This window comes from Macaca nemestrina, chromosome 12, assembly GCF_043159975.1.
Source record: "Macaca nemestrina isolate mMacNem1 chromosome 12, mMacNem.hap1, whole genome shotgun sequence".
Taxonomy (NCBI): domain Eukaryota; kingdom Metazoa; phylum Chordata; class Mammalia; order Primates; family Cercopithecidae; genus Macaca; species Macaca nemestrina.
In genome coordinates, this window is record NC_092136.1 from 31,279,603 (window position 1) to 31,305,543 (window position 25,941).

The 25,941-nt window shown below is 53.9% G+C and overlaps 2 protein-coding genes across 2 annotated transcripts in view; one reads left to right on the top strand and one right to left on the bottom strand.

Moving 5' to 3' along the window:
• The window catches only part of LOC105471544 (ankyrin repeat and BTB domain containing 2), a 211,884-nt gene that overhangs the window by 176,805 nt on the left and 9,138 nt on the right, over positions 1-25,941 (top strand). Inside the window, exons 4-12 of the mRNA XM_011724059.2 lie at positions 12,237-12,389; positions 14,431-14,596; positions 17,518-17,607; positions 18,147-18,248; positions 20,150-20,246; positions 20,679-20,814; positions 22,643-22,872; positions 24,669-24,847; positions 25,724-25,829. Coding sequence (XP_011722361.1) covers positions 12,237-12,389; positions 14,431-14,596; positions 17,518-17,607; positions 18,147-18,248; positions 20,150-20,246; positions 20,679-20,814; positions 22,643-22,872; positions 24,669-24,847; positions 25,724-25,829 — 1,259 coding nt within the window. The remainder of the gene's footprint in view (positions 1-12,236; positions 12,390-14,430; positions 14,597-17,517; positions 17,608-18,146; positions 18,249-20,149; positions 20,247-20,678; positions 20,815-22,642; positions 22,873-24,668; positions 24,848-25,723; positions 25,830-25,941) is intronic.
• LOC105471542 (N-acetyltransferase 10) overlaps positions 17,602-25,941 on the bottom strand; it is a 64,359-nt gene continuing 56,019 nt past the window's right edge. Inside the window, exon 31 of the transcript XR_011610697.1 lies at positions 17,602-17,720. The gene's annotated coding sequence lies outside the window, so the exon portion shown is untranslated. The remainder of the gene's footprint in view (positions 17,721-25,941) is intronic.

Genomic DNA, 25,941 nt, shown 5'->3' on the forward strand with positions numbered 1-25,941 from the left:
GTCTCTTCCTGTCTCTCTGGCTGCGCTGGAGTGCACCACCCCTCCATGACCCCCATCCCATCAACAGCTCAGATCAAAACACTGCTTGCCAGTCAAGAATTTCACTCTCATATCGGGCTTCAAGAGCCCTCATGCCTCTGCTTCTTCCTAGAAGTTTCTAGAAACTCTTCAGCTGACAGTCCGAATGGTTCTTCTTTCTGCCTTAGACTGTGAGAGTTGGGGAAGGTGAGTGCTGTGTGATTACAGTTAGCGAAATCCAAACAGGATTACCTATCCCAGGAGCCTAAACAAAAGTCTTCCATCCCTGGCCCACAGCCCAGCAGACAGGATAAACCTCGGGGTCTTCTCAGGTCTGCCTTGTTGGCAGAGGCCGATGGGTGGTGGCGGGTGGCCTCGGGAGGGAGGTATGTTTGAGCAGGTTGGAGGTCCCCGCCTGTCTGGCTTCCATGTGGTGAAAGAGCTCGTGGTCTCTGGGGAGCCACCACAAACACCGCGCATGGGAGAAGAAAGTGGGTCCCTGGCACATGGCTGCAGTGAGCCCCATGGGTGGGGCGTGGCCAGTAGGCCTGGGAGCTGCTTCCCAGTGAGGTGGAGAGATGGCGGCTTTCATACTTGCCACCCAAAGGTGGGGGAAGCACTGAGGCACAGGCCTGCTGGACCAGCTGCCTGCCCTTGTGCTGGGGCAGCCATGCTGGGGAGTTCTGGCCTGAGAAATGAGGCAGATGTCCTGGCCCTTGCAGGGCTAGGAGCCCTCCCTACTGTGTGGGAAAGGGTGGAGGGGTGGAGGCCTGCACGCAGTCTCCGCTGGAATCTGTACCATCTCACCCACATGAGATGCCGCCCTGGAACCAGGCCCGGTTCCCAAGGACAGATGGCTGTGTACCCTCCACCGAGGCTCGGGCACGGTGACATCTGCAGAACCACAGCCACCTTTTCCTATTTCTGGTGACAGCTCCATCCCTACATCCTAGCTGCCTTCCCAGAAGCCGCCTTGGCCCCAGGCTGCCGTGCTTCCCCCAGGACGTTGTTGCATTTGGAACACTCTCCTGTGAAATGGCTGTCTTTTTACTGGGGAAATTATTTCCTTTTTTTTTCTGAAAAGAACTCTTTGCCAATACCCAAGCCAACTCAAGCTTCTAGGAATGAAAGACGAAGCAGTTCCCCCTTTTGTGAGAGTACTCTGGAGCCCTTCATGAACAGTTTGGGAGGCCGGGCGCGGCGGCTCGTGTCTGCGCAACATAGACCTGTCTCTACAAAAACAAAACAAAACAAAAAAAACTTTTTAAAAGTTAGCCAGGCATGGTGGTTGAGGTGGGAGGATCGCTTAAGCCCAGCAAGCAGGTTGGGGCTGCAGTGACCCTTGATCACACCACTGCACTCCAGCCTGGGCAAGAGGGAGACTCCCCCTGTTTTTTTGTTTGGTTGTTTGTTTAAAAAACAAAACATCCTAGAGTAACAGCAGCCCCTGAAACCATGTTAGCAGCTGGAGGACTTTGCCTCCAGGAGTGAGAAATGTGCCTTGTGTTTATAAATTCAAAAGTGGAGTTTCTAACACCGGCTTCTGTGCGGAGAGATGGGGAAACATCGGTGAGCAAAAATGCCTCTGCCTTCAGAGAAGATATAGTCCAGAGGAGAGACCGCACAAAACCATCCCAACCAAGTCATTGCAAATTGGACGAGTGCTGTGCAGGCACCAAGGCAGGGCTGAGTGCCGGAGGGCAGAGGGAGGCCTGCTTCCGAGGGGGTGAGCAGGAGCACTTCCCCCTGCCTGCAGACAGCATGAGCCCGGCAGCAGGCCACCGCGGGCAGTCTCTCTAGCCAAGGGCAATACGGTGACCATATGTTCTGGTGTGCCCAGCCCAGTTCTAGTTTATACCCAGTAGTCCCAGTGCTGGCGGCAGCTCTCTTTTTCCCTCTCAAAAGTCATCCAGCTGGGCACGGTGGCTCATGCTTGCCATCCCAGCACTTTGGGACGCCAAGGTAGGCAGATGGCTTGAGTCCAGGAGTTCAAGACCAGCCTAGGCAACATGGTGAAACCCCGCCTTACAAAGAAACACAAAAATTAGCCGAGTCTGGTGGCACACACCTGTAGTTCCAGCTACTTGGGAGGATGAGGCAAGAGAATCACATGAGCAGAGGAGGTTGAGGCTACAGTGAGATGTAATTGTGCCACTTCACCTCCAGCCTGGGTGACAGAACAAGACCCTGACTCAAAGGAAAAAAAAGTCATCCAGTTTGCGTGACAAATTGTGATTACTGTACCTAATATTCGTCATCCCTAAGATGAAGGAGATGGGTCAGTGCCAGGTGAAGAATCTGAGTGGCTGTGGAATGTCGTCTTCAGAAGCTTAGACTCAGGGACACTGCCCAGGTTCATATCCCAGCTCTGCTCCTTGGCAGGTGCATGACATGGGGCGAGTGACCTCAGCTCTCTGGCCCTCAGTTTCCCCATGTATAAAATGGGAATAATAATAGTACCTGCTACATCAGGTGGCTCTGAGGAGCAGATAAATCACTAGACGTCCAGGGCACTGTGGCAGCTGCTTAGTAAATGCTCTGGAAATGTTAGCTGTTTGCGTTTTTCTATTACTCCTGGAGGCCCTGATTGTCACACGGTGGACCTCCCATCTCACTCCTAACAGAAACCCTCAGGCTCCCGTGGAGACCTGAAGGGCAACCCCTGGGGAGAAGCAAGGGAAGTCACCCAGAGCTAGTCATGACTTGGTTGGCTCTAAATTTCTGTGCCTACGTGTATCTGGGCAAGCTTCATCTAGTGCCTCTAATCTGTACCAGATGAGTTTTAATAGGAAAAGTGTATTCCCACCCCCCACCCCCCGCCGCCCCAGACAGCCCAATGCCCCACCTCAAGCTGAAGTCACCTGGGCACAAGTGGAGATTCTCCGTGGGCTCAGCTGTGGTTCAGAGGCAGCCTGGCTGCTGGCAGACATGAGGCTGGGGGTCCAAAGAGGGAATCATGCCCAACTCTGCCTCCAAGCTGCGCCAAACCATTCTGGTTTACCCAGCAATTCTAGAAAAATAATGAGTCCAAGATGTGAGCTGGACTAGAAATGTTTCTTTTGTGCAGAGTGAAATCTGACTTAGCAGGACAATGTTGGTTTTATCCTACATGGATGTTTTGGCTTGGTGTTAGGCCGTGGTGGCTGTGTGGAAATCTCAGGGAAGCTATGGTGAGGGCCTCGTTGCCGGCCCTGCAGAGCCAGCCCTGACCTTCCCCAAGAAGTCTGTTTGTGGAGCCGTCACTTGCTTAGGAAAAGCTTGGCATCTTTGCAAGTTCCTGACGGTGCCACTTGGCACCCCCAGCCCCAGCCCAGACAAGACAGGGAGGGGCGTGGGAGCAGTGTGTTTCACGGCATGATCCATGAGAAGGGGTGAGTCCGGGTGGATGTGACCCCATTCAACCCCAGTGCTTGGCTCTGACTCCCACTGAAGGTGGGGCAAAGCTAATAGAAGAATTTAGGGCTGAAGGTGGGAACCAGTGGGGCCACCCTCTCCCTTGATCATCATCTCTGGCCTGTCCTTTCCTGGACTCCAAGGGTGCTTGCAGGTGGGGCGGGTCACAGCTTGCGGGTGATGGGGAGCTCTCTTGGGAGCAAGCTTGTGGCACAGTGTACCTCCCAGCCCTGGGAGCTGGGCCTGCACCCCATAACGTTGTGTGCTCACACCCACCCTGTCTTCCCAGAGTTAAGCTTGGGCCTGGTCTCGAGGCCCTTCTTAGCTTGTGGGTGTGTCCAGGGTCTGCCTGAGTCTTTGTGTCCAGCTACTCCTGGGTGGATGGAGCAGGGCACAAACCTGCTGGCCTCATATGCTCGGCCTGCCAGGATGGGAGCAGAGACCCGAGGCTTGTGCTTGGGGCTCAGGTCATGTGGCCTCTGGTTACAGGCCTGTGCCCCATCTGCCAACCTGACTCACTCTGAGGCCCCTGCCCACCCTGGGGAAGAACAGAGCCTGCTTTGAGCTGGAAACTGGAGGGGTTTCCTGTTCCATGTTGTTAAGACACCGCTTATAGGACTGTAATCCCAATAAATCATATGCTTGCTGAGTGCAACAGGGTTTTTTTGGTTTTTTTGTTTTTTGTTTTTTTTCTCCAGGCTACAGGGACCTCTTAAAACCAAGGCCTTGGCCAGGCACGGTGGCTCACGCCCATAATCCCAGCACTTTGGGAGGCCGAGGCAGACTGATCAGGAGGTCAAGAGTTCGAGACCATCCTGGCCAACATGGGGAAACCCCGTCTCTACTAAAAATACAAAAATTTGCTGGGCATGGTGGTGTGTGCCTGTGGTCCCAGCTACTCAGGAGGCTGAGGCAGGAGAATCACTTGCACCCGGGAGGCGGAGGTTGCAGTGAGCCAAGATCGTGCCACCTCACTCCGGCCTGGGTGACAGAGCAAGACTCCGTCTCAAAACAAAGGCCTTAAGAAGTTTGTACTCTTTCATTTTTTAAAGGGCAAAAAATAGCTTTCTCAGTCCCAGTTCCATTGAGGGGCCTTAGGCGACCCTTGGATTGAACAGTCAGGCTCACCTGTATGATTAGCTTAAAGGCAGATGAGAGAGACTGTTATGGCACCTGGGTCTAGCATCCCTATTGCAGCTGAACTGGCCGTGTAACCGTGAGCAAGGCACTTCGCCTCTCTGGGTTTCCTTTTCCTCCTCTAGCAATGAGAGGAGGTGGCCAGGGAGTTCCCATGCTCCTCGTGTAAAAAGACCCATTTCCATTGGTCTATTTCATGTGCTCCCCTTTATGTACACAAAGACAAATGCTACCAGAAAGCCACTGACCTTTTTAAGTGGCTTTGTCCATCTCTGGGATTTGTCTGCATGTATGTATGTGACGGTATTTAGGTTAAGGCTTTGGGCTGTTTGCAGCATTTGAGGGGTTGCTGATCCCTTGAAGTAATTCTCTGCTCACCCACCCTTGCCACCACACATGTTCATGACCCAAGGCCTCTGGGTCTGTGTTCCTTGCTGTTGCCCCTTCCCCTGTGTGAGTTTTTTCACTGCCAAGGCCATGAGGCTGCACTGCCAGAAACAGTTTCCAGCTCACACTCGACATAGTGGTTGCATTTGTTTTCTCTGTTTTATGAGCCGGGATGGAGTGGGTGGTGGGCAGCCTGCTGGCAGACTTTTGCAGGCTTTACATGTTTATACTTGCTATAGGGGGAGGGCAAAGAGTTGGCTGGACTTTCAGAAGGCTGGAGCTGAGGCATTTAATAGAACCAGATCCTAGAGCCCTTTTTGCTATTATACATTTTCTCTGTCAACAGACACTAAACTAGTCATAATAGTTAACATTTATGGAGAAGTTACCATATTCCACATACGGTGCTAAGTATTTTACATACATGCTTCCAGCTGTTTTGTGAGGTGGTCCTATTATTTATACCCATTTTGCTGATGGAACAACTGAGACCAGGAGAGGTGAAGTAACTTGCATAGACCCCACAGCTGAACTCATTGGGAATACACTGGATTCCAACCCAGGCCATCTCCCTCGGGAGTCCTTGCTCTTGGTGACCATGCAATAAGTACAATTACTATCATATGGAGTCTGTGAAATAAAAGCAAAAGGGCTCTCATAATGAAAGGAGTTAAAAACCACGAACTTTAGCAATTTATTCTTTAATACAAAATATGGCCCACAGAGGATGACGATCTGCCCAAGGTTATAGAGTAAGTCCAGTTGTAGCAAAGAAACTAGGACTTTCTCCCAGTGAGGATGCCACAGGGAAGGGTCTAGCACCCTCGGATCCCTTTGCCAGGAGCATGCATGCAAGCCATACGCCACTCTAGGACTCACCAGCCTGTCTGCCACCAGGGCGAAATGCCAGCTCCATGCCAGTGCCACCTGCCAGCCCCTAGCAGTGTTGTCCTAGCCATCAGCTGTGGTCTTCCACAGCAACGGTCTTCAAAGTGTGGTCCAGGGACCCCTGAGGTCCCAGGGACTCTTGCCAGGAGTCCACATGGCCAACACTATTTTCATAACAAGAAGTTATTTGCCTTTTCATTCTTGTTTTCTCACAAATATCCAGGAGACTTTTCTAGAAGCTGTGTGGCATCATGATATCATCACTCTGATGGCAATGGGACATGAGCTTATGTGTTCATGTGTTTAACATTTTCCCAGTTTTAATTTCTGATACAGCCAATATCCGTAGAATAACACACATAAACAAAAGCTCTTTGAGGTCCTCAGTAATTTTTTTTTTTTTTTCCGAGACGGAGTTTCGCTCTGTCATCCAGGCTGGAGTGCAGTGGCATGGCGTGATCTCGGCTCACTGCAACCTCCACCTCCTGGGTTCAAGCAATTATCCTGCCTCAGCCTCCTGAGTAGCTGGGACTACAGGTGTGTGCCACCACGCCCAGCTAATTTTTGTATTTTTAGTAGAGATGAGGTTTTGCCAAGTTGGTCTGGCTAGTCTCAAACTCCTGACCTCCAGTGATCTGCCCACTTCAGCCTTCCAAAGTGCTGGGATTACAAGCACGAGCTGCCGTGCCCGACCAATTTTTAAGAGTATATATAGGGTCCTGAGACCAGGGAAAAAATTGACAACCACTACTCTGAGGTATCAGATCCAGCTAAGGAAAAATTCAGCGGGCAGAAAGGCTGAACAAAGGGAGCTTTTTCAGCCCCGATCCAGTCTCCTGGCTCTGGCCCTGCAGATACCTGCATTCGGGCATGGAACGGCCAAGCTCAGCCTATGGGAAATGCAACCAGCAGGAAAAGAGAACTTCTTTGGGATCTTGAGGACAGTGCACACATCAGTCATTCTCAGCCTTGCTCCTTCAGGCCCTTTCACCCGGGAGTTCTGACACAGCCATGCTGTTGCAGATGGGAGTTTTTAGAGGGGTTTTCCAGAACGGCCAGACATGCATGTCCAGCTTGTCTCAGCCTGCCCAGCAGACTCCATGGAATTACCAGGAAGGAAACGGTAGCCTGGAACCCACAGGCCATGGAAGGCATGTTCCTGAGAAAGTCCATGAATTACTTCTCTTTTTACCTTCCCATAGATCCCAGGCCGGGGAGGTGGGTAGGCCAAGGAGAAAGGCCTGAAGGGGTCAGTCTGGGGGCCGACACAGCCTTGTTTGTACATGTGGACACCAGCCACCTCCCCAGAGGCAGAGGGCTCATCTAGATTTCTGTATATTGAAAGTATTGATCAGTTTTCAATTCAAGAAGCAGAAAGCATTCTAGTTATTGTAAGCAGGAGATGATTCAATACAGGGAGTTGGGAGTTCACACAATCATTGGAGGAGCTCGTGGAGCAGGGTGTAGGCTGAGCATCCAGGAATGATGAACTAGCCCATTAGGGGAGCTGCTCCCTCTGAGACAGCGCCTGGAACTGTGAGTTTGAACAACACCTCTGGAGCTGCAGTTCAGGAGTAAAGCTGGAATGAAGAAGGCATTGCAGCCAGGCATGGTGGCTCATGCCTGTAATCCCAGCATTTTGGGGGACGAGGTTGGCAGATCGCTTGAGCTTCAAAGTTCAAGACCAGCCTGGGCAACATGGTGAAACCCCATCTCTGCTAAAAATACAAAAAATTATTCAGGCATGGTGGTGCATGTCTGTGGTCCCAGCAACTTGGGAGGCTGAGGTGGGAGGTTAAAAAAAAAAAAAAAAAGGCTTTGCTATTGCTTTTATCATTTCGCCATCACTACCACTGCCTCTGAAGCCTCAGATAGTTAGAAACTGGACTGGAATGTTCTGTAGGAAAAAAAAAAAAAGACCTCAGTTTTCATGACCTGGTTTGCTAGCAAAAACAGACAAAGGGAACACAAAGGTGGCCTCTGCCTCCCATTCACTTACCACATCTCATGCAGCATATCTTACTGATAAAACCTAATTTCCAGAATCCCAGCTGCAAAGGAGTCTGGGAAATGCAGTTTTTAATTTTCCACCTCGCTAGCCAAGATGGTAAAGTGAGGGCTAAATGAGCCAATCCCCAGTGTATACCCACCAGGATTATCAATACTGCGTTTTCTCAAGTGCTGAGTTCTAAGGAGCATGAGGCAGGGGGATGAACCAAGATGCCACCTGATTAGACTTCATGATTTCCCGAATTCCCTCTTGGATTTCCCCTAGTGCAGCTAGGAGATGCCCTCTTAGAGATTTAGTAGCCACACGTGGTGCTTTGTCTTGGCTGTTGGCCACAATAGGGAAGAATGGCTGGCAAATCCACAGATTATCTTTTTGTTTACACTTCAGTCTCCAACACTGATGGTTGAAATAAAGGCTTTTCCTGCAATCAGAAGGACTGATATACAGAAGCATGTCTCTAAGCTTGCCTTCTAGCCCTGTAATATAAGAATTGTGAAATATAAAAATATTTGGGGGGAATTGGGCATTTATGTATAAGGGAACTCTTATAAACAGAGGGATAATTCATGAAGAGATTGTTGTTTCTTCCTAGACTACACAAGTTCCCCCCATAGAATCCCAGCTTCCTACTCGAATGAGTCAACACTAGGCTCTTGAAAATTACACACCATTCTTTTGTGGTCAGAAACATGACTTGGTCCTTAACTGAAAACCTGGGTACACTATAGTAAGTTACTGATGTTCATCCATACTTTTAGTCACTCAGCAGACCTTTCTTCTTTTTTTTTTTTTTTCTTTTTTTTTTTGAGACGGAGTCTCGCTCTGTCGCCCAGGCTGGAGTGCAGAGTGCAGTGGCCGGATCTCAGCTCACCGCAAGCTCCACTTCCCAGGTTTACGCCATTCTCCTGCCTCAGCCTCCCGAGTAGCTGGAACTACAGGCGCCCGCCACCTCGCCCGGCTAGTTTTTTGTATTTCTTAGTAGAGACAGGGTTTCACCGTGTTAGCCAGGATGGTCTCGATCTCCTGACCTCGTGATCCACCCGTCTCGTCCTCCCAAAGTGCTGGGATTACAGGCTTGAGCCACCGCGCCCGGCCCAGCAGAACTTTCTTCTAATAATTTTTTTTTTTTCAAGACAGGGTCTCTCTCTGTCTCCCAGGCTGCAATGGAGTGGTGTGATCATAGCTTACTATAGCCTCCAACTCTTGGGCTCAAGCTATCTTCCTGCCTCAGCATCCCAAGTAGCTGGGACTACAGACATGTGCCACCAGGCCTGGCTTCAGTGAACATTTATTGAGGACCTGCCATGTGAGGCCCCAGACTGGGCATATTTTGGAGAATACAGAGATGAGGAAGTCATTGTTCCTGTCCTTAGAAGGAACAGTCTGGTTAGGAAGATGAGATGCATTCATGGCTATTGCTGTAAAGGAGAGTTCTGAGTGATTTCAGACCAGGAAGATATTTCTTCTTTTTTTTTTTTTTTTTTTTTTGTAGGGGGTGGGTGGCCGGGGACGGAGTCTCGCTCTGTCACCCTGGCTGGAGTGCAGTGGCATGATCTCGGCTCACTGTGATCTCCGCCTTGCGGATTTAAGCAATTCTTCTGCCTCAGCTTCCCGAGTAGCTGGGACTACAGGTGAGCACCACCATGCCCGGTTAATTTTTATATTTTTAGTAGAGATGGGGTTTCACCATATTGGCCAGACTGGTCTCGAACTCCTGACCTTGTGATCCGCCCACCTCAGCCTACCAAAGTACTGGGATTACAGGCATGAGCCACTGCACCCAGCCCCCGTTTTTTTTTTGGTGGGGGGAAGAGAATCTGGGAAGGCTTCTGAAGCAGGTGGCATTGGAATGGAGTCTTGAAGGATAAATAGGATCTAGACAAGCAGGGGTGAGAGCTGTTCATTCTCACGTGGAGATGGGAGCAGGCAGGGTGGGCTTGAGGTGCATGAGTGCTGGTGGTGTGTCCTGGTGACGGGGGTGAGCCAGGGCAGGAGATAGGGTGAGGTGAAGTTCTGGGAGGCTTTGAGGGCCAGAGATAGCGAGGCTTTACTGGCCTGTGGCCCTTCCCTTCATACGGATTGGTGCGCTCAGTGGACCAGTTAAGTGGCTCAAACCCAGGAATAGTTTTGGAAGTGACAGAACCAGAACATTAGAATACCTTCCCAAAGGAAAGACCTTCAAGATCACTTCTGATTACAGAAAATCCCTGACTTGCGATGGTGCAACTTACAATTTTTCAGCTTTACAGTGGTGTGAAAGCGACATGCATTTAGTAGAAACTACTTAGAGTACGCACACAACCATTCTGTGTTTCACTGTCAGTGCAGGATTCAGTAGTTACACTGATGTTCAACACTATTATAAGATAGGTTTTGGGTTATATAATCTTGCCTAACTGTAGGCTAATGGAGGTGTTCTGAGCATGTTTAAGGTAAGCTGTTCAGTAGGTGAGGTGTATTCAATGCATTTTCGCTGAGGATATTTTCAACTTACAGTGGGTTTATTGGGAAGTAACCCCATCCTAAGTCAAGGAGCATTTACATTTTGTTGGCTAGTTTTTAAAATAAAAGCATTCTTTGCCCTCAAGGAGAGAAACTTTTAGAATTCTGGAGATGACCTGAGCTTTTGGAGACCTGAGATAGGGGTTCCGAGGGCAGCCCAGGATGACTCCCTGGAGGCGGCTTACTTCCTAGCTGAGGAGAGAGAATGGACATCTTTTTCCTGGCCAGAGCACTTAGCTGCATGTCAAGGGGAGAGACCGCAGTGACCGCACCGGCTGGACACTCCAAGAGCCCCGAGGGAGCTGGGGTGGCCGGAGGCCTGGCCGCCTGCCCCTGGCTGCCTGCCCGCTCCCTGGCTTAGTTTGAAAGGAAGGACAAGAGTGGCATCGGGAGGGGCTGGGAACAGGCAGGAGCCGGGAGGCTGACTTCTGGGCTGTCATCAGGGAGAACAGCATGAGTGAGGGGCAGGGCTCCAGGGCTGCCTTGTTCCTGTGACAGTGCAGGGAAAGATCTCCATCCATTCTGGGCAGAGCAGGTGGGTGTCCCACGAAGTCATGAAGCCACAGGCTGCCATCCGGGCCCCTCCGCGGCGGGGAGGTCTGTTGGACGGCGAAGTGGTCTCCTGAGGGGGCTTCAACACGGAGCCTTGCCAGAGCTGGCAGAGGACAGAAACGCGCCCCCGCCGCCCTGACTGAATCTGAGCCGCTGGCCGCGGGCAGGGGCGGGCGCCGCCTGCGCCGCAGTCAGGGCCCAGCACAGGCTGTGCACGTGGCGTCCCCTGGTGGCGCAGAGCGGGCCTCATGCGCGGCGCCCCGGGAGTTTGCAACTCTAAGCCTGCCGCCGCCTCTCCTTGCTTTTGTGGGCTCTTAGTGATTCTCGGACCCGCTAGGACCATTCCTCTCTGTGGGACTTGAGGCCGCTACTCTTCTTTTTTTTTTTTTTTTTTTTTTTTTTTTTTGAGACACAGTCCCGCTGTGTCGCCCAGGCTGGAGTGCAGTGGCCAGATCTCAGCTCACTGCAAGCTCCACCTCGCGGGTTCACGCCATTCTCCTGCCTCAGCCTCCCAAGTAGCTGGGACTACAGGCGCCCGCCTCCACGCCTGGCTAATTTTTTGTATTTTTTAGTAGAAACGGGGTTTCACCGTGTTAGCCAGGATAATCTCGATCTCCTGACCTCGTGATCCGCCCGTCTCGGCCCCCCAAAGTGCTGAGATTACAGGTGAGCCACTGCGCCCGGCGGAGGCCACTACTCTTCCCTGAGCACCAAACTGGGGGCAACCGTGGCCTGGCACAGGAAGTGGTGTCAGCCCACCTCGGCCTAGGTGCCAGGTGAGGAAGCAGTGGTCATTAATGTTGCACAACAGCGTAATATGCGTCGTCCCATTTGGCCTCATGACAGCCTCGATAAGGAGGTATCACATGCGTGTTGCAGATGGAGAAACAGACTCGTGTGTGCTTGTCAGAGGGGATGGTGACCTGATGCTGCTGGTGGCAGCCCTGGGTTTGGACCTGGGTCTGTGAGACTCTTAGCTGTGCAGCTTCTCCCCTCTGCAGAGAACACTTGGGGACCCTGACTGAACTCTTTGGAGGGGACAAGGTCCCCAATTCCACACACTGGGGAACCATTCCTTCCCTGGGCCACCTGAGGGCCCTCAGGTTCTGCTAATGGTTCATGACAGAAATTCCTTCTGTGCATTGCAGGTTCAGTCTGGGTCTCTGTGAGCAGAAGGAGTAGGTCCCCTGCAAGGGGTGATCAGCCTTGGTGGCCGCCTGTGAGCATGTGTGTGCTTGAGGGGTCCCCTGCTGCCTTTCAGGGAGCACTCTCCCTAGGCCTGACCCTCTCTCTGCTGCCCTGCAGGGACCCCCACCCCCCGCCTGACCCTCTCTCTGCTGCCCCACAGGCCCTTCATGCTGCTGCCACCCCTCATGGAGTGGATGCGCGTGGCCATCACCTACGCAGAGCACCGCCGCAGCCTCACCGTGGACAGCGGCGACATCCGGCAGGCGGCCCGGCTGCTGCTGCCTGGTCTGGACTGTGAACCTCGGCAGCTCAAGTATGAACCAGGGAGGAGGGAGGACCCCGGCATCCACGTCCTGCCCCCAGCGGCTCCCCTCTGCTGGCTTCTTCCCCAGGTGGCTGGGAGGGGGTCAGAGAGCAGGGGCTGCAGCACATTTGAGCTGCTCTAAGGGTGTCGTCTGCAAAGGCCAAGGCTGAGTATGGGAACAGATCGATTGCAGACCTTTGCTGCCGTCTGGAAACGTCTCCTGCAGCTGCTGGTCTGCTACACAGAGGACACACACATTGGGAATGGGGCAGGAGAGCCCACACATCTGACTCTGGGATACTTGGGGGCTGAGGGGCAGAAGTGGGCCCATTCTTTCCTCTGTTCCTGTCATTGACACCACGTGAAGCCCTTCCTGGGTGCAGGTGCTGAGAGCCCTTCCTCTTTATGTGTATTATCTTAGTCCTCCTGACAAGTGTAGAGAAGAGGCAATCGTGCCCGTCTTACAGATGAAGAAGCTGAAGGTCAGAGGGGAACAGTAGCTTGCCCACAGATACTCAGTTAGTGCTTTACTGTGTCCAGATTTGAACCCAGGTCCATACGGCCTCCAAGCCTGTGCTCCTAATTTCCTTGCCTAAGTGCCTCTCACAGTACACTCATTTGCTGAGGAGCTTTTCTAGAGAAGCTTCCCTGGCCATCCTCAGCCCGTGAGAGCCTTTTATCTACTTTATTTTAAAATTTAAAAAAAAATATATATATATATATATATATATTTTTTTTTTTTTTTTTTTTTTGAGACAGAATTTCGCTCTGTTGCCCAGGCTGGAGTGCAATGGTGCGATCTCAGCTCACTGCAACCTCTGCCTCCCGGGTTCAAGCGATTCTCCTGCCTCAGCCTCCCAAATAGCTGGGCTTACAGGCATGCACCATCACGTCTGGGTAATTTTGTATTTTTAGTAGAGATGGGGTTTTACCATGTTGGTCAGGCTGGTCTCAAACTCCTGACCCCAGGTGATCCACCGACCTCCGCCTCCCAAAGTGCTGGGATTACAGGCATGAGCCACCGCACCTGGCCTTATATCTTTTTTTAACCCTCTGCCCAAACCCAGGCCTCTGTCTTCATGCAGAAGGCCCAAACCCCATTCTAGGACATGAACTTTCTACATTTTGGCCCAACCAAGGCTCCAGGCCAAAGCTGCCAACTGGACGTCCGTGATGTGACCCCTATAACACAGGCATTATCTGTGACTTTCCATGTAGGTTGCATTGTTTGCAAATGGGAGTCTATGCCACTCTCTGCCATCTCTTTGGTACTTCTGGGCCTCACCAGGAAGTCTTAAAGAGAGAGAACACAGAGCTAAACACTACAACCTGGCCAGGGTGACCATTTACAGGCTGAGTGCAGCCTGCTCGACGCAAACAGTATACAACCAAGTGCTATGGCATGAGTCTGGGTGGGAGCTGCTTCCTGCTCGGGGCAGCCCCATAACAGGTTGTTTTACACGAGTCTTTGTTTTCTGCCAGTTGAAGCAATGAGGGCTCAGAACACTTACTTACTTACTTATTGATCGATTGATTGATTGAGATGGAGTCTTGCTCTGTTGCCCAGGCTGGAGTGCAGTGGCACAATCTTGGCTCACTGCAACCTCCGCCTCCTGGGTTCAATTGATTCTCCTCCCTCAGCCTCCTGATTAGCTGGGAGTACAGGCACATGCTACCATGCCTGGCTAATTTTTGTATTTTGAGTGGAGACGGGGTTTCATCACGTTGACTAGGCTAGTCTTAAACTCCTGACTGACCTCAAGTGATTCACCTGCCTTGGCCTCCCAAAGTGCTGGTATTACAGGTGTGAGCCACTGCACCTGGCCCCCCAGCAATTTTTTAATGTACTTATAGAAAAGCAGAAATGTGTGCCCTTCATGTCACAGAACATGATGGGGACAGTAATTGCCGATCTGATCATAACTCCCTGGCCCTTCTCCCCACCCATCCTCATCCTCACTCTACACATAAGCCTCACGCATCTGTGTGACATCATTGAAAGTTGCTGTCTGCATACAGTCACATGCACCTTTGGGTCTCTTCTGGGCAGACCTGAACACTGTTTCAGTTCCTTCCGGAGGCTGGATGCCCGAGCAGCTACTGAAAAATTCAACCAGGACCTGGGTTTCCGCATGCTCAACTGTGGGAGGACGGACCTCATCAACCAAGCCATTGAGGCCTTGGGGCCAGATGGGGTTAACACCATGGATGACCAGGTACGTCCTGAGAGCTCCACTAAGACAGGCGCGAGGACCAGAGTTGGGAATTCTCAGCTCCCAGCCTCGGCGGCCCTCTGTCTTAACCCTGAGACTTGCTCAGCTCTGTGCTTCGAAGAGGCGGGCTACCTCCCCGAACCCTGCCTGCCCCCTGCCTGGTCACATGGAGTGTCGGCTTGGAGACTTCTAGTACCCCTTGGAAAAACTTTGTCATGTGGCTTCCACTTCCCTGGCTGGACAGCTGGCCACTGTTGCAGGTGGTGCAAGGCTAGGAATGAGTTCAGGAGAGTGAGCTTCATCTCCAGCTAGGGACACGGTCGCTAACCCTGTAGCATGGCCTATTGTGGGCCGACTACTTGCTGGGGGCATAGAAACCCCTGTCCTCATGGAGCCACCATTTTAGTGGGGGAGACAGATAATAAGAAATACAGACATGTAAAATGTAGAGGATGTTCATTTAAAGTGCTGAGGACTAAAATGAAGCACGAAAATGGGTAGGAAATGTTGGAGGTGATGTCGTTTTACATAGGCTTTAACTTGAGTTTCGCATCTGTTTTTTTACTTTTGCTGTGAACAGCCAACATTTATATAGCATTTGCTATGTTCGAGGCATTGTTCTAAGTGCTTCACGTAGATTAACTCATTTCATCTTGACAGCAGCCCTGTGATGGTGATGGAGCATATTATTTTCCCCATTGTATAGATGAGGAAATTGACGGACAGAGAGGTTGCTTTACCTAAGGTCATACCACTAGTCAAGAGCAGAGCTGGGTGGAGAATCTGAGCAGCCAGACCCAGTCCCTCAACCACTATGGAATATCCTGTGTGTTTATTTGACACTGTACTGAGAGCACTTACCGTGTGCGGAAGGGCAGTGTGGGGTCTGGAAGGCCACACAGAGCGTGGGGAGTTAGATGACAGTGGCGAGTTAAGGCAGCGTTCTCAGATGAGGTGACGGCACAGTGCAGTGTGTGATGAAACTCTGGGCAGACCGTGAGGCCGGGGTGGACTCTGACAGATGGGACGGGCTGCCAGGGGAAGCTTCCTGCTGGAGGCGGTTGAGCCCAGCCTGGGGGAGGGCAGCATGGGGATGGAGCAGAGAGGAGTCGGGAAGGGATTCCACGGAAAGGGACATAAGGAGCGTGGGGTGGGGCAGTCAGGGTGTGGACCCGGGCCGGGGGTTAGGGAAGGACCACAGGCCCAGCGCTGGGCTTCCGGAGGGCAGTGGCAGGTGACAGGCTGCTGTGGGATCTCGTGGGAGCCTCTCCGTCCACACAGGCTCCAGGGCCTTGTGGGAGCTTTTGTCCCGGTGGAGTCTTCCTTCTTCAACAGCACAGTGTGGAAGCCGTGGACTTTAGCTTCAGACTGACCTAGGATTTAGTGACTGTAAGAGCTATAGCATCTTGAACAAGTTACTCTGCCTCCCCGAGGTGCTTCAGTGTCCTCCCCTCTAAGGTGGGGGATGATAGCACCTGCCACATAGGGTTAGGGGGACGTCTGCATCCAGCACATAGTCAGCACTCAGCAAATGTTCATTCCGGTTTTATTGCCAATACGATGATTATTGTAGTCGTATTACTGTCAATACGATGACGATGCCTGAAATCTGCAGGCCAGCCTGGTTTTATTTGGCCTCTTTATATGTCTGGAGTGTGTGGGGACAGGGACAAGGGAAAAAGCAGTGTCTCCTCGCAGAGCCCATCATTTGGTTTAAACTCCAAATTGTGTACAGATGTGTGGAGAAAAAAAAGTAAGTCAAGTCTGTCCACAGGAAGATGAAACAAAGCCAGATTTTTATTCTGTGGTGTTGGCCTTTGTCTAAGTGCTCAATCCTGTTTGTTCCCTAAACCTTAGTATTTATAGAACAATCTGTGGGTAAACAGCCCTCTCACCCCATGATTAATCTCAGGCCATTGCTTTATCTCTGGCCACTAGGCAAGGATTTATGAGGTAAGGAGATCTTGTCTACACACAAATATTCTAATAAATAACATCACGGGGCACCAGGCAAACACTTGCTGGGATCCAGCCGTGGAATAAACAGTTTGCACTGCCTTTGCTGTTGCCAGTCACAGAGGATTCCCAGCCAGGGAGGCGGCCCCGCCAACTGCCCACCTAACCCAGGGAAACAGTAGGACTCAGCTTGCAGGAACGCTCTGAACTGCTCAGTAGCAGAAGACATTGAAGTCAAATGCCTCCTTTACCATCTCGTGAGACGGCGCAAACTCGGGCTTCACAGCTTATGGAGGCCTGGGTCCTGCCCCGAGTTCAACCTCTTGCTAGTTGTGTGACTTTGGGCAGTTAATTCCCCTTCTCCGCTCCTCAGTTGTAAAATGGGGAGAATGGGAATATTACGATGGTGGAGGGAGATGCTGCATGCTAATCACTAGCATGGTGATCTCCACGCACAGGGCCTGGGTGAGGCTGTATGGCATAGTAGCCGTGAGAGTGTTGTTGTGTTGTTGGTATTTTAATTAGGTAGCTCTTAATCAAGGTGAGCTCATTCTGAACTAAGCACTTTATACATATTAATCCACACTCTACAACAACCCTTTGAGGGAGATAAGATACTGCTCTAGTTCCCCATTTACAGATGAAGAAACTGAGGCACAGAGAGGGCAAATGACTTGTACAAAGTTTACAGCTCCTCATGGTAGAGGAGGCCTTGGCACCGAGCCTGGCTGCACAGCCTGTGCTGGGCCCCGCTCCAGTGTCCTGCAGTGCTCCTGGCAATGCCCCCACTCACCTTCCCCATGCCCTATGCCCAGCAGCCCAAAGGAAGCACAAAGCCTGGGGGAGCACAGGATGCTCGGCTGGGGTGGCAGGGGGCCTGATCTGTGGTTTCTGGGGCAGAGGCCTGTGGGTATGTGGTGTTGTGTTCTGTTTGCAAACAGTTCAGCATGTGCATTTGATTTGCTCAGGGTATGACGCCGCTAATGTATGCCTGCGCTGCTGGGGACGAAGCGATGGTCCAGATGTTGATTGATGCCGGGGCAAACTTGGACATCCAGGTGAGGAAGCCCCACAGAGCTGCACCCAGGTCCTAGGCCAGCAAGGATCACTCCGAAGTCTCCAGCAAACATGCTGGGCGTGATGTTTTGGGCAATTGAGTAGATGTGCAAGACTGGAAAGACAAGATGCACAGAGGCCACCATTAGCACAGGGAAGTCTCCTCAAGATTTGGGCTTTCTGTCTGAGAGGAAGTGGACTGAGGCGGGAGTTGAGTGGAGAGATGGGCTGTGATTCTGTTTTCATCGTATCTTTCTCCTTTTACCAGCCTAATCTCCAGCCATTCCTTCTATCCCCAAATACTTCTAGCTCTGCCTCCCTCTGAAGCATAAAGCACTCCCAATCTGCCCTCTTTTGCCCAGGGCGGACATTGCTAGTTAAACACCTATCCTCTCTTTTTGAGCATTGTCCACTTTGTGCTACAGGCAAACATTACCAATTGAATGTTGAAAGCACTTGTTAACTCCTGTTCACCATCCCTGCAGGGTACTCCCTTCACTCGGGTGCCCAGAAAACACAGATGATTTGTGGTATTTTCCAGGTTCCAAGCAACTCTCCCAGGCATCCTTCCATCCACCCCGACAGCCGGCACTGGACCTCACTGACATTTGCTGTGCTGCATGGACACATCTCTGTGGTCCAGGTGAGCTCCTGCCAGGTGAACACCATGCCCCCCAGCTTACCAGGTGAGCTGGGCCCCAAGCACGGCCCCAGCCTCAGCTGAGTGGGCAGGTGCCCTGAATGAGAGATCCCAAAGGCACTGCTTAAGGCCAGCTCACCTGATCAATAGGGCAGTGGCCCACCCGAGTTGCCTCAAGGAAAGGGATTAGTGCAAGGACATGTGTAATTTTAGGAAACAAGACCCAGGTCCAGGCAGCATTAGGGTCCTGTCATGCCCTTCCGGCATCTCTCTCTCTCTCGTGTTGGGCACACTGGGGGCTGTCCCAGCCCCACTCAGCTTTCTCACCTCCAGACACCTTTCTGACCCTTCCCTTTTCTCCTCCCTTGTGAATTCCACCACAGGGCCAGCTCTGTATCATGGGGTCTGTGCAATTCTGTCCCCTCCCTACTTCCTTAGGATTCAGATTGGCACGGCTCATCTGTCGAGCCAAGCCACAGGTTGCCCACCTCGGCCCAGGTAGCTGTGCTGGCGTGGGGAGAGGTGGTGGTTCTAGAAGCAGAAGCTGTGGGCAGAGCAGCTCCCCATGCCAGCGGGAGCTCCAGCCACATGCACTTACTCCCAGGTCCTCAGATCGCTGGCACACGCAGGGTTTCATGGCACCCCTTCCAGGGAGTTGGCGTGACACCCTCGCTCCCCACTAGGTTGCAAGGCCTCTGAGGGCAGGGATTGTGTCTGGCTGATTCATGGCCCTAGCCTATAGCAAGGACTCCGGGAGTGGCCATTACCCAGTGGCCACCACATCCTGCCGCCTTTGCCTTATATGGACCAGAGCAAAATCCCAAGCTCAGTTCAGACTGGGTCCACGGGGCTGTGCCCTGAGCCTGCCTGAACCCGTGCCTAGTTTTGCCCCAGTGAGCAGGCCCCCACCTCCACTGCCTTGGCACTGGTGCAGGGAGTTGGGCCATGACTGATTTCTGACTGCTGTGTCTCCAGTGATGGCTGTCCCCCATGCCACACAGTCCAGAGAGGTCAGCTCGAACTCCACTCCTGGTCTCCAGGCAAAGGGCAGTTGGGCTACCCTAGGCTGCCATGCATGCTTGGAGGAAGGTTTGGTCTTTAGGAGCCTGGGAGGGCTGGAAGATTGCTCCCTCCAGAGCAGCTGGTCAGGGAAGGTGGAACGGGATCTGAAAGTCACCAGTTGGAGTAACGCAGACCCTACTTCTGCCCCAAGGCAGAGCCAGGACCGGCTCATCTGGAACTGCCTGGTGTCTGTTAACTCTGCCCCATCTGTCCCCTGTCAAAGCCCGCCCTTGCTAGCATGGGGAGAGGCCCTCTGCTGTCCTAGACTGGAACTTCCTGCTCCAGCCCCACCACCTGCCGTCCTGGGGTACCTGCTGTGCCTCTCCAACGAGAAGCCTAAGGGAAGCAGGCCTCTCTTCCCATTCTGTGGATGAGGAAGACTGAGGCTCCGGGAATGGAAGTACCTGCCTGGGGTTACTCATTGGCCAGTGGCCAGCACTGACACCCTGCTCCTTCTGACTCCAGCACGTGCTGCCACCCAGAGCCACAGTTTACCCCATAGATTGGGGGCAGCATTTTCTGTGCTGTTCATCCACATGCGTTCTCGGAAAGGTGGCTGCAGTCAGTTCACAGGAAAACATTTGAAAGACAGAAAAAGCTCAGAGGTCCTCACAGCTTAGGGGCTTGGTCCTGGGCCACAATAATGGAGTTGAAGATTCTAGAAACTTAGCTCTGAGGATAACCTGGAGTTCTAAAGTTCCAGTTCCTCAGCTGCTGGGGTGAACCGCATCTTGGTCACATGCCTGGAGAGAAGTAAAGGCCCTGTTCGCAAAGCACCCTGGCCCTTCCCAGGTGCTCCCTGCCATGCTGAGCAGTGCCCTCCTCCTCTGTGCCCCTGGCAGTTGCTGCTGGACGCTGGTGCCCATGTGGAGGGCTCGGCAGTGAACGGCGGTGAGGACAGCTACGCGGAGACGCCCCTGCAGCTGGCCTCTGCGGCAGGTAGGCACCTGCTACCCAGAGGCTCTGTCTACCCTTCCCTGTAGTGCCCTCCAGCCTGGCCAGGTGTGTAGCTGGACGTGCAGGGGTCTCTGTAGCACACACAGACCCTGTGTGGGGGCCTTAAAACCCCTTCTCTGGGCCACTGGGGGGCTTCCCCTGGCCCTACCCATCAGTTTCTGTTGGGCTCAGCAGGACCCAGCAGGGCAGGGAGGCCCTTCCCTCTGGAGACCCAGGGAGGGGGCACAGGGGCAGGGCACAGCCAGCCTTCTTCCTCTCCCTCCACTTCATCTGCCAAATGCAGATAAGCGTGGGGTTTACTGATTTATTCCAGCACTCAGAGCTGCGAGAATCCCGTTCTCCCTTCCCTTTCGCCTCAGCTGCCCTGGCGGCCACCATCTCAGTGTCCTCCGTGCTGCCCGCCTTCTCTTTCAGGGAACTACGAGCTGGTCAGTTTGTTGCTGAGCCGAGGCGCTGACCCCCTCCTCAGCATGCTCGAGGCCCACGGCATGGGTTCCTCCCTCCATGAGGACATGAACTGCTTCAGCCACTCAGCTGCCCACGGCCACAGGTACCTGCCCGGGATTCCCACCCTGTGTGACATGAGGGCACTGAAATAAGCTCACAGGAGCCTCAGTTTCCCCGATGGGAGCAGAAGAGCTAGGCCCAGAGACCTTTCCCAAAACAGGGGGCCTGTGTGCTCATAAACCAGAAACATGGGGGAGTTTAGCACAGGGGCTGGAGATGGGGGAGGACCCACAGCTGGTTCCTGGCAGACCTGGGACTGAAGCCTGGGCCTCCCGACGCCAAGGGCAGACCGTCCCGTTTCCCAGTAAGAGGCCACTCTGCAGCTGCCAGAGCCCACTCAGGACCATGCGGCTTCCCATGCCTGCTGGTGGTCCTCCAGTGCCCAAGCGGCCTTGGGCGTCCAAACAGCACATGGCTGAATTGCACCCTACCCCAGGTGCAGATGGTAGAGCTTGCTTTGTGGGGACCAGGCCTGCCCAAGGGTGTGGCGGGACAGCAGCAGGCTGAAGTCAGGGGCAGCATGGAGGGGCAAGAGGGAGACCAGACAAGGGGTTATTACAGGGCAGAAACAGGGCCCGGAAAAGCAGGGCTGGCAGGCAGGACACTTACTTCCAGTTCCCCGACACCATTCTTGTCACCAGGCTCATGCTCTGGCTGGGGTCCCCTGCCCTAGAATGCTTTTTTCTCCAGCTGTCTCCAGCCCACCCCCACGTTCACCCACCTCAGCCGCCCTCACCCTCCAGGCACCATCTTCCACATCGCCACCTCTAGACCACTCCACCCCGCCCAGTGCCTGTATCCCCCATAGAGGCCTCTTCACACTGTGTGGAGACTGCCTGCCTGCTCATCCGCCTGTCACTCTGAGCACAGGACTCTTGGGACAGGCACCGTGGCTAGTTCACCTTCACGTGCCAGTGCCCGGCCCAAACAAGGTGCTCTGTAAACTGCCTGAGCTAGCAAGTCCAGGAGCCCTTGGCAGGGACCTTGGGTCCTTGGAAGGGCACCTCCAGGCCATGAGCTTGGCAGGTATGAGGAGGGTCTGCGGGGTGGCCGTGGAGAGATCAGCCCCCGGGAACCTTGCAGCCCCACCCATACTGCATCCATCCCAGAGCCCCAGGCCACAGGACACGACAGAATGAGCCTAGGTCTTGGAACCAGAAGCCCTGGGTCTGTACCCCCACCTGGAGTGGCCTTGAGCAAGACAGATCCATCGCCTGTGACGGTGATGTGTGTAGGCTCTCATGAGGCGAAAAGCAGCAGCGGGGGGAAGTGTCCTCCGTGGGGTCTAATATTCTGTGTCTTCATTCGTAAATATGAACAAATTCTACGTGACATCCATCTCCAGTTCATCCTTATCAACATGAAGGGACCAAATGAGTACTTACCGGGCTCTTCCTGTGTTTTAGACACTTTCACGTGCATAGTCAGCTGCTATCTAGACAGACCTGCCGTGTTTCAGGCTCTGCATTTAAACCCTTTACATCAGCCTCACATGAGCCCCAGGAAAGTGTGATATAATGACACCCTGCAATACAGATACCAAAGCAGTCAGGGCTCAGAGAGGTAGAGTGACCTGGCTAAGGTCACACAGCCAGGATGGCAGAGCTCGCTCAGCCCCGAAGCCTATGACTTCTCGGCAATACCGGGATGGTAGAAGGGTGGGTTCCCCTGCACCCTGCCCTGCCTCTCGGAGGTGTATGGGGATCGGTGACCCTGGGACCCCTGGCCTACCTAGAGGAGGAAGACCATGAAACTGAGCCCTCGGATGCCCTAGAGCAGCCCATTGGGGCAGGGGGGTACTGGAGGACAGCTCAGGTGGGCACTGCCTATGGGACCTCAGCCCTCACCTTCATTCATCCCTGGGCCCGCAGGAACGTCCTGAGGAAGCTCCTGACGCAGCCGCAGCAGGCTAAAGCGGACGTGCTGTCCCTGGAGGAGATCCTGGCCGAGGGTGTGGAGGAGAGCGACGCGTCGAGCCAGGGCAGCGGCAGCGAGGGGCCTGTGCGGCTGAGCCGGACCCGCACCAAGGCCCTGCAGGAGGCCATGTACTACAGCGCCGAGCACGGCTATGTGGACATCACCATGGAGCTGAGGGCGCTGGGTGAGGCCTCGCGGGCGTGCACACGCATGTCCATGCATGCATATGGACACACACGGTCACTCCCAGGTGCTCTTCAGCAGGCCTGAGAGGGCCAGGGCCCGCAGGGACAGACAAGCCCCAGGGCAGCTGAGCACAGACGGGGTGGAGGCTGGGACCCCCCAGCTACACAGCCAGGTCAGGAGGGGCCCTGGGTCTCAGACAGTGCTCAACAGTGCCATGTCTTGGGGTCATGGCCCAGCCCTCTGCCCTTGGGTCCTCCACCCTGCCTGGCTGGAGCTTCGCTGCCCCTTCCCCAGTCACAGCCCAGGGATGTGGAGCGCTGGGAGCCTCTGCAGCCCCGGGACTCCATGCTGTGAGACGGCAATCCTGTCACTTGGTTGACCTTGCACTCCTTGGGTCTGCGAGTCTGTGGACTTTTGGTGTCCTCCAGGGAGGCTAGTCAGACAAACTTAGGTCAGGTCCTGTGTTAGCTGCACACCACGTCCTCTCTCCAAGCCTCAATTGCTGCCTCTGTGAGTTTGGTGCTAATGATCCTTATCTAAGAATGGGGTACAAGGCACAGTGGCCACTGTGAGCACTTGGTGGATGATAGCACTGTCACTGTCATCACAGGGCCACAACCCCCCAGGGCTGGGCCAAGACAGCAGTGAGTCAGCCTCAGTGTTCTTCACTGGGAAACGGAGACGTCACCCCCACCTGCAGTCAGTAACCCAAGTGTAGTACCACCACCACACTGCTGTCCATGTGTCGCTGGGGAATGCCATCAGTTCTTTAATCCACAGTGAGGCTGGGGTAAGAAGCTACCTCTCTAATCACCAGGGACATGACTAGTTTGTTTTCTTTTTTTTTTTTTTTTTGAGACGGAGTCTCACTCTGTCGCCCAGGCTGGAGTGCAGTGGCCGGATCTCAGCTCACTGCAAGCTCTGCCTCCCGGGTTCACGCCATTTTCCTGCCTCAGCCTCCGGAGTAGTTGGGACTACAGGCGCCCGCCACTCGCCCGGCTAGTTTTTTGTATTTTTTAGTAGAGACGGGGTTTCACCGTGTTAGCCAGGATGGTCTCAATCTCCTGACCTCGTGATCCGCCCGTCTCGGCCTCCCAAAGTGCTGGGATTACAGGCTTGAGCCACTGCGCCCGGCCATGACTAGTTTTTTGTCACGAACTTCCCACAGCAATTTTAAGTTATGGCCCCGCTGACACACGCTGGGGACCTGGTAAAACAGTCATTATGTTCCCGGGGATGTGCAGCGACATTCCAGTGATCTGTGTGCTGGGAGAGCGCCTCGTGATAGGACCAGGTGCATTTTGAGCTTCCGTGCAGGCAAGGAGGCCTGTGTGTCCTGGAGTGCCTGGCATATTCTCTGGCCATCCAAGCCCTCCTGGCCACCCCTCCACAACTATGAGACCTCTCTAGCAGTCATTTTTGAGCGCAATAAGCAACAAGGCTACTATGGGTGCTGGGCCCACGCTTCAAAATCCCCAGGCTGGGCCATCAACTTTCAGAGCTTGAGTTCCCTGCATTTGGGCCGAAGCCGCCACTCCACCTCATCTCATGAGAACCTGAAACTCCACTCTGACCTGCCAGCAAGCCCTATTAGAATGAATTAAAGCTTTCCTTCCATGGCCATCCTGAGAGGGCCACTCAGCGCACAGGAAGGGGGCAGGCGGGAGGGGGTGGGCGGGGTGCTCTGCAGACAGCAGGGGCATCCTGGGAGAGTCTGCCCAGAAAAGGCTGTGGTCTGTGCCGGGAGCGCTTAGCTGTGGTGCGTGACTGCCTGCCCTTCCCTGCCTGGGCCAGGAGTCCCCTGGAAGCTGCACATCTGGATCGAGTCTCTGAGGACCTCCTTCTCGCAGTCGCGGTACTCGGTGGTGCAGAGCCTCCTGCGGGACTTCAGCTCCATCAAAGAGGAGGAGTACAACGAGGAGCTGGTGACCGAGGGCTTGCAGCTCATGTTTGACATCCTCAAGACCAGCAAAGTGAGTGTGGCCAGTGGCTGGTTCCCAAGCCCACGGCCCAGACTCAGACCATGGGACACACAGATGGACACACAGGCAGACGTGGACAGACTCAGGGACCTCCCCCCCCAACACACACACGCCCACACACCTGCCCCCAGCACCCAGGGACCCCCCCCCCACCCAACACACACCCACACGCCTGTCCCCAGCACCCAGGGACCTCCCCCCGACCCAACACACGCCCACACGCCTGTCCCCAGCACCCAGGGACCTCCCCCCGACCCAACACACACACACACGCCCACACGCCTGTCCCCAGCACCCAGGGACCCCCCCACCCAACACACACACACACGCCCACACGCCTGTCCCCAGCACCCAGGGACTCCCCCACCCCAACACACACACACACACACACACACACACACACACACACCCCCACCCCCACACACACCCTCTCACACACACAGCGCGCGCACACACACACACACACACCCCAACACACACACACACACACACACAGCGCGCACACACACCCTCTCACACACACAGCGCGCGCGCACACACACACACACACCCACCCCAACACACACACACACACACACACACACACACCCCCTCTCACACACAGAGCACCCAGAGTTAGACCTGCACTGCCTGGCTGTAGAGGGCAGAAGCCATGGATGTGTCTGGGTTGGAACCTGGCCAAAAAAGCCATTTGGGGAATCACTGATGAAGGAACAGGCATCTCTTGCCAAGCCACATCTAGCAGGAACAAAAGACAGCGGCTGCACTAATCCTGGCCTGGACTTTTGAAATTAGCCTAATATATCTACATCTGTGAACAGCCAGCCACAGCAGGCAGCTCACAGGCCCTCTCTCCCCTCCCCACAGAACGACTCCGTCATCCAGCAACTGGCTGCCATCTTCACCCACTGCTATGGCAGCAGCCCCATCCCCAGCATCCCAGAGGTCCGGAAGACCCTGCCAGCCAGGCTAGGTGAACGCCCGCCCCCCGCGCCCCGCATTGCCACACGCCCTCCCCCTCTTCCCTTTCCTGCCCCCTCCCCACTTTGTTGTCTTTCCATTTCCAAGTGTCAAGGTTCCAGCCT